Source organism: Lolium rigidum, chromosome 7 (assembly GCF_022539505.1).
Source record: "Lolium rigidum isolate FL_2022 chromosome 7, APGP_CSIRO_Lrig_0.1, whole genome shotgun sequence".
In the NCBI taxonomy this organism is placed as follows: domain Eukaryota; kingdom Viridiplantae; phylum Streptophyta; class Magnoliopsida; order Poales; family Poaceae; genus Lolium; species Lolium rigidum.
The window spans coordinates 272,303,599-272,311,261 of record NC_061514.1 but is presented as its reverse complement, the minus strand read 5'-3'; the positions used below and the strand labels follow the sequence as shown (position 1 = coordinate 272,311,261).

General features: G+C 40.8%; 2 protein-coding genes across 2 annotated transcripts; both read left to right on the top strand.

Moving 5' to 3' along the window:
* The first annotated feature begins 1,026 nt into the window (after nucleotides 1-1,026).
* LOC124675982 (myosin heavy chain, embryonic smooth muscle isoform-like) lies at nucleotides 1,027-3,953 on the top strand. The gene is made up of 6 exons (XM_047212069.1): nucleotides 1,027-1,110; nucleotides 1,790-1,892; nucleotides 1,978-2,588; nucleotides 2,795-2,962; nucleotides 3,170-3,280; nucleotides 3,382-3,953. The coding sequence occupies exons 1-6, from the start codon at nucleotides 1,033-1,035 to the stop codon at nucleotides 3,586-3,588; spliced, it is 1,278 nt and encodes a 425-aa protein (XP_047068025.1). The 5' UTR covers nucleotides 1,027-1,032; the 3' UTR covers nucleotides 3,589-3,953.
* A 198-nt stretch (nucleotides 3,954-4,151) lies between these two features.
* LOC124677987 (SNAP25 homologous protein SNAP33-like) lies at nucleotides 4,152-7,071 on the top strand. Its single transcript, XM_047213921.1, has 6 exons — nucleotides 4,152-4,301; nucleotides 5,120-5,493; nucleotides 5,560-5,656; nucleotides 5,735-5,862; nucleotides 5,938-6,035; nucleotides 6,790-7,071. Exons 2-6 carry the CDS (start codon nucleotides 5,125-5,127, stop codon nucleotides 6,887-6,889), a joined length of 792 nt encoding a protein of 263 aa, XP_047069877.1. The 5' UTR covers nucleotides 4,152-4,301; nucleotides 5,120-5,124; the 3' UTR covers nucleotides 6,890-7,071.
* The last annotated feature ends 592 nt before the right edge of the window (nucleotides 7,072-7,663 follow it).

The following is a 7,663-nucleotide window of genomic DNA, read 5'->3' as shown; positions in this document are numbered from 1 at the left end:
CGCTGTATCCAAACCAGAGCTAGCTAGCGAGCATCGACGCCGGCCGCCCCGCTGACTCTGCCCCGGCCGCCGTGGCCATCGCCACGACGCTCCTACCCCGTCCGCCGCCACGAGCGCCGCCCTTCCCAGAGCCCTAGCCCAGTAACCAATTCCGAACACAACACTTCAGGTTGAGGAAGAGGGGGAAAACGCCCCTACTCTTACGTCTCCGCGGCAATTAATCGCCGGAGACGGAGACGGCCAGAATAGCCGTAGGCCGCGAAGCACTCTCGTGAGGCCCTTGGCGCCGGAGCAGGTCAATTCCCGAATCACAACGCCTTTCTCCTGTATCCGCAGATTTGTGAGTCCTTTCGCCTAAATGCGCCGGTGGATTCAGGATGCGCGAGCAGAAAATTCGTAGTGAGCGATTTGATTTTGTTTGCCGGGTTTCAGTAACGCGGAGGGTCTCTGTAGGATAAGCCTTCTCCTGAAGTTTGTCAGTGCAGCAAGTAGGTACTCACAAGTTTGGGATATGTCTTTCTTGCATCTGCTGCTCCCGAAATTCCTTCCTCTTTGAATGAGATGGAGTACCGAGTTCATTGCGCTAGAGACACCTAAACCTATCCTTATTTTTTTATATTCTCAGATTTGTGCCTGAAAGGTGAGTTTTCTTGATTGGCACCTCTTTGGTCAGTCCTTAACAAATGATAATTTGCTCTTTGTGGTAGTTTGTTTGGTCCACTCACGTGCAATATCTTCCAATGTGACAAAGAGCATTTTCCTGAACGCAATTGTACACTTCAAATTTAGGGGCATAGTTTTATATGCTTTTGGTAAAATTGTGATCCCCAAATTGCCAATTTTATTTTTTGTGGTTGGTAACGATTAGTCTTTATGGTGTTTCAGATTTTTGATTGCTAAAGAGTAGTTTTGACATGGTGTCGTAGTGACAAATTCGTTTGCAGTGGGTGATTCATAGGATACAAAAAATTTAGTTTAACTTATGGCGCCCATATCTATGCTTAGCCTTTTTCTTATTCTGCAGATAATCAGATGGCTAGTAGTTCCAATGGCCATTGTCCAGGTAATGGTGCAAAAGTTCTGCCGAGAAGAGAGAAGAACAACCAGGAGGTACTGATGGTTTGAACTTCTCTGTCATGGTTTGTTTTTACTGCAGATTGCACTTTTGAATGCGTTATTTGTTGGTAGTGATTTGATAGAATAAGTTTCCTGATTGCATCGATGATGGACTCTTCCCCAGTTGATATGGTGGTACTCAGATGGTTCCCCTTACCCTGCATATTATTAATTGTTGTATTAAAGATAAACTTGCTGATTTGATCTAAGTTTTGGAAGATACTATGTCTTCCATAGAGTTGGTTGTAATTTTCCATGGCCCTTTGTTCTCTCCTATTTCATTTTGCACTTCATATTGTCGCTCTTTCCCTAGTAAATATCCTAACCATCTCATGGTACGTTTTGAAGATTTTGCATCACATTGTCATTTTAGTATGTTTCTCAAGGTCTGATGGAAATGTATTTGAGCATTTCACAAGGCAGCATAATGATAAAATGTACTATTGAAGAAACATGTTCCATGTAAAAGTTCCTTTTTTGCCTTCATTTTGCTCTGTTCTGTCCCAAGTCAAATAGCAACAGGAGCTGCCTTTTTGCCTTCACTTCTTCCATTTTGATTTGATGTTATAGATCATGTAATGTTTGCAAGTGTTTCACAGCTTCCCTGAATGGAGGTACTGTGTTATCTAATCTGTTTTAACCCTTTACTGACTCCATAGTTTTGCTAATGCAGAAATTACAGCTTGACAGAAATGCAGCTTCTAGGGCCTGTCAGAAGGACAGGGAATATATCGAGAAATTGGAAACTGAACTGAGTAATTGCTACCAGGAAATTGGTATGCTCTAGGAAATATTGTTTCTTGTTGGTCTGGCTATTAGGAATCTTTCTACTTAAGTAGTCCTCGCTGATCGTAAATGCAGACTATTTGCAGGATCAGTTAAATATCAGGAATATTGAAGCAAACATCATGGGGCAGCATATTCATGGCCTCGAACTGAAGCTAACTGAACTTGAAAAATTCCCTGAAAGAGTAAGAGTTATGGACAATGATCTGATGCGGTCCGATTCTCAGTGCTGGCTTCTGATGGAAGAAGTCCAACGTAAAGAAGAGGAGCTGCAAAAGGCAGCCTTACAAATAGAGAAGCTTGAAAGTGGAACTTTAGATTCACAATGTGAAATTGAGAGTTTAAAACTTGATTTGACTACACTTGAGCAACGACTATTTGATGCTGAGATCCTTGGCCAGCATGCTGCTGAGTACAGAGCTAAAATTGAGAAGCAACTGAGAGAGTATGAGCTCCAGCTGCAAGAGGCACAGAAGACTATTGATCATCTTGAAGTTGAGAATACACAACTGAAAAAGGAGTTCTTGCCTAGAAGGGTTCGTAAACAATCCGCTTCTATAACTGTGGAGCAACATGACAAAACATTGGAGAATGATGGTCATGCAAACTATGAAAGTGACCATGGAATTCTTGAAAAGATAGGGAAGCAAAATGAAGAACCTGAACTTCTAATCGAGCAGCTTAAGGTCAGAGTTAGTTTACCACATCTACTTCTGCATTTTGGTACTGTACTACCAAACAAGTTTGAAAACAAATTATTTCAAACATTTTGCTATTGCTTGCACTGCTAGTTGGATAAACTCAAGGATTTATCTGTTTAATTGATTCGGAATTTCTGATGAATATAAATTTCCTGGTATGGATGAAATTTAAGTGTTGCTCTACCTGTTAGGTAGAACTTCGAGAACAAAAACTGAAAGCAAAGGAGGATGCAGAAGACCTCACTCAAGAAATGGCTGAACTGAGGTACCAGATAACTGGCATGCTCGAGGAAGAATACAAGCGTCGGTCTTGCATTGAGCAGGCAGCTATTCAACAAATTCAGCAGCTGGAGGTTCAGGTAGTGAAATGGACTTCTTTTCCAAACTGTAACTGCTTCGCCATCAATAAACACATATGGCTGAATTTGTTGCTCCACGAGACCATAGTTTGAATTTTGAATCTAATTGTATGATAAAAAATGACAATCATTGTTCTTAGTCTTGCTATATTTATAATTCTTGTATGGTTTAATTTACATATTCTGTTTTATGATATTCAAAACCAGATCTCCAAAGAGCAAACAAAATTGAGCGGAGCTCTAAGGCGACTACAGGAATCCCAAGAACTAGCTGACACACAGGCTATGGAGATTAAGAAACTGAAGACCGCTTTAGGGGTATGTGCATGCAGGTCATATGAATTACTATTCAGAGTAAACTCCTGCTTGAGGTTAGTCGTTTTATGGTACTGATACACTGTGCATACGTTTCATTGTAGAGGTTGGACTCTGCACTGAATCACGGGAGAGTTTGCAGATCTTGCTCTTGCGGGTTCTGTCCAATGTTGCTAGAATTGTCCAAGTGCTCGATTGAAGGGTCACTCGATCTCAGACCGTCCAACTCTAGCAACATTGATAAAACTTCGCAGAACCAAGGGCTGCTAGAGTGGCGTCCTGATGAAGCTTCAGCCAGTGACACAGTATAGAATGTAGATATGCTAGATGCACTCATGTTTGTGCAGGTGCTGTATAGAAGAATTCTTTGCGCTACTGCTGTATGTAAATGCATATGCATTTGTAACCTTAGTGAGCTGTTTTATTTGCGGATTAGTTTCCCAGCTTCCGCTTGGAGTTAAGCTCCAACGATGATGCCAATGTAACTTGTAACACTTCATTCATCATGTCAAATTCAACCTCACGAGGATGTTACTCATATTAGCATACTAATAATGGTAGCTGACACAGATCTGCAGAATGAGAATGGTGTGAGTGGCATTAGTTTGTAGTGTACATGTGTCTTGTATGAGACTCATTTGTGCAATAAGAGCATATTTGTAGAATTCTAAACAAATAGTACTGTACATGCACATTATTTATTGCTCTTTATTCGGACCAATCTAATTATAGGTTGCCTTTCAAATGCGAAATTGGACATACATACATGCACTATATCGGTTTGCTTAGGAACGAAGTAAGCGGTAAACTCCAAAACTTCCAATAACCGATTAGTTTCAGTTATTACAGGCTTGCGCATGGTAATAATCATCAGAGTATAAAAATACGATCTGCGAGGCAAGAACCATATGTCCGCTGCAAACTGTCCAAAAGAAAAGGACATCTCCGTCGCCTCCAGTCCTGCCGTCCAAGAAGCAGGAGGCGGCCGGCAACCGCAGCAAACCTCGTCGCACCTTCTTCTCAGGTTCGATCGATTCCTTCTCCGCTCTTGACTCATCTGAACTCTTCCTCTTCAGGATTTGTTCTTCTTGCTGGGGGTTTTTCCGGTGGTTCCCGTTTCTTCAGAATTCCCTTCGACGTTCCGTTTTAAGTTTGGTGCGGAATTGAAACGGAACGAGGGGACAATGGGATCTTAGACTGCGATGAGCATATTAGTATCGTTCCTGTGGGCGTTCGTGATAATCGTGAATTTCGTGGTCGGAAAGTATGGTCGAATTTTGGTTGTTTTTGCAGGGACGTTGTGCAATCGTGCAAGTCAAGTTGCTCTTGTGCAATGTTACGTCCTTTTTCCCCCTCCAAAATACGCATATCATGTGTACCATACACGTTTCTTCCTTTATAAGTATATACTGATCAAAATCATAACACTTACCAGTTTCACATTTTGCGTCGATTCCATGCACTGATTTAGGACGTGAACTCTTCCTTAACACAATTGATTTTTGATTTAGAAACATTTCAGATATATAGAACAACTCGCATCCAGTATCCCTTCAAAAAAAAAGTCTGTATTTTTTATGTACTCCTTCCCTTCCATGAAGGTTGTCTGAGATTTGTCAAAATTTGAATGTATCTAGACATCTCAGACAATCTTCACGGGATGGAGGGAGTACCATAGATTTCAATCATTGATGTTTCAGGTATTTAGCTTTTTACTGCTCCCATTTTGAATCAGATTAGGGTTCACCACTTAGTCTCCAGTAAATACAGTCCTGATTACCTTACTCTAGTCTTCCTAGTACATTATACATAGTAACTAATTCAAATTGTGACCGCGAACAGGAAAGATGCCTGTGTCAGCTGTCGCAAAGCAACCGTCTTCTAAACCAAATCCATTCGATTCTGAATCAGACTCTGAATTTACCTCGAGACCTGCAAAAGCATCATCTTCCTATTCAGTTGATCCTGGCGCCAAGAGCCGGTACAAGAATGGCTTCCATGATTCACGCGGATTCGAGAACCAATCTGTGCAAGAACTGGAGAGCTACGCTGCGCACAAGGCTGAGGAGACCACTCAGAGAGTGAATGACTGCCTTCGGCTTGCTGAAAACATCAAGGAGAATGTTACCACCACTCTTATCACTTTGCATAGGCAGGGTGAACAGATCAACAGAACCCATGAAACAGCTGCAAACATTGATCAGGACCTTAGCAGGGTAAGCTCGAAGCCCGTAGTTCCATTTGTTTTTATTGGTGTTTGAACTCCTGGTTTAACTTCTCAGAGCGAGACACTTCTAGGAAGCCTTGGAGGCTTCTTCTCAAAATCCTGGAAGCCAAAGAAAACTAGGCAAATAAAGGGACCAGTAATTATCACAAGAGGTTTGTACTTTCACTGGGCTCAGACCATTTTGAATTTCGGTGTTTTCTGCTCACTGACATTGTTACTTGGTGAAATAGAGGATTCCTTCAGAAGAAGGGCTAACCATTTAGAACAGAGAGAAAAATTAGGATTGTCTTCAAACCCTGGAGGGAATCTGAATCCTCAAAAATATCCTGATCCTACCAACGCCATGGAGAAGGTTCAGGTTTGTATTGACGTTAGGATTAATGCATCTTAAATTGGACCCTAGTGACTAATCAGGAACCATTCTATTTTGCAGGTGGAGAAAGATAAGCAAGACAGTGCCCTCTCTGATCTTAGTGATGTCTTGGGACAGCTCAAGGGCATGGCTCTCGATATGGGCTCAGAAATCGATAGGTATGTGTTTTATCGACTTTAGTTCACCATAACTTGCTTCATTAGTAAACAGAGATGAGGATACAGCCTGAAAATCTCAATCAAGTGAAATAAAACATCAATTATGAAACTCTATATTACTCTCTTAGTTGTCCATGAGTTGGCCATGGACGTGTACAATTCTTTCCTTGTTTGTGTATCGAAGGATTTATATGGATGTTTTGCATTCAACACTTGTCTTGTTGCCTTTTAAGCGCTTAAAAGGCACAACTGGAGATTGCTGTCATCAAATGAGAACCGAATTGGTGTTTTTTATAAAGCAGTAAATAATGAATGCACTTGATTGTATGGTGTGTTTTGAGCTTACCTATATCCAATAAGTCTAACAATCAATAGTGACAATATTTTGCTCATAGAATCCATGGACACGAAACTCTGGAATTAAGTTACAATAATGCAGTGGCTCAACCAAAACCTGAGAGCCTATATAATTTTGGATTTTTTATGAAAGCAAGCATGCCATGATATTTCATTTTTTTTTTTGTTTATCACTCGTACTGTCCATAGGGACAAATAAAAAGGAAAACATTTCACCATAACTCTGTATTCCTACTTTCCTTTTACTAAGAAATCAACTAGTCCTCTTTTCATAGATAAAAGGAATATTTCAATCCGCAATGCACAACATAACAATCCATTTCAACCGTTTTTTTGTTTTGTTTTTTGTGCCTGCATCCTGCTGAATGGTGTTGTACTCTTCATATTGGAATTACAGGCAAAACAAAGCGATGGATGGTCTACAAGATGATGTGGAGGAACTCAACTACAGGATAAAAGGAGCCAACCAGCGTACACGCCGGTTGCTAGGGAAATAATATTGCCTTGAAAATGTGGGGGTGCATTCTTGGCACGTGACGTTGCTGGATCAAACATAGCTGCTGCAGCCTTTTCCTTTTGATGAATTGCAGAAAACAAATATTTACAGACCTTTTACAAGACTACAATGATGAGGCCATGGCTCCCTTTAGTATATTTTTAGACTCTCAAACCTGCAACAGAAGATTTTATTTTCTATCGAAGCTCTACCTTCACCCAACATAAGCAGATTAGAATCGATTCTGAAGTTGGCAAGCCAGCTCTGTGTTGAAGGAGTGATGCTATCAAAGTGCATTATGTTTCTTTGCTTCCAAATGTTCCAGGCACCTATGATAACATATTCCAGAAAAAAAGGGGCCGTTCCAAGCCCTAGCAGCAGCATCAATTCGGTGACTCAAAACAAGAGAATGATCCCACTGGATGCCAATAATTGACCAACAAGTATTGCTCAAATGGTAGCCAAAGAACAAATGGTCTCTAGTTTCCCTGGTCTGATTGCACACCACACACTAGTCATTTTGGATGGGACATTGCCTGGGGTACAACATGTCTCTGGTGTTTAGTCTGTCCATTACTAGTAACTTAGCAGCTGCAGCCTTGCTAAGCATACCCTTGTAACGTCTTCTTGGGGATAAAAATGTATCCTTACAAGTTGAGAAAATTTCTCCAAAAATATATATATGAGGTGCATGCATATAATCATCTTTATTTTTTGTAATATTTGTCAACCAAAATTGATTTCTCAGAGATTAGTCCGATCAACAAATATGTGT

Bases quoted from the DNA above. Each gene is read 5' to 3' on its own strand.
- LOC124675982 (XM_047212069.1), top strand. From the start codon at position 1,033: ATGGCTAGTAGTTCCAATGGCCATTGTCCAGGTAATGGTGCAAAAGTT. The intron at 1,111-1,789 runs GTACTGATGGTT...TTGCTAATGCAG, and splicing joins GAGAGAAGAACAACCAGGAG to AAATTACAGCTTGACAGAAA. The intron at 3,281-3,381 runs GTATGTGCATGC...GTTTCATTGTAG, and splicing joins AACTGAAGACCGCTTTAGGG to AGGTTGGACTCTGCACTGAA.
- LOC124677987 (XM_047213921.1), top strand. From the start codon at position 5,125: ATGCCTGTGTCAGCTGTCGCAAAGCAACCGTCTTCTAAACCAAATCCA. The intron at 5,494-5,559 runs GTAAGCTCGAAG...TTAACTTCTCAG, and splicing joins TTGATCAGGACCTTAGCAGG to AGCGAGACACTTCTAGGAAG. The intron at 5,863-5,937 runs GTTTGTATTGAC...TCTATTTTGCAG, and splicing joins ACGCCATGGAGAAGGTTCAG to GTGGAGAAAGATAAGCAAGA.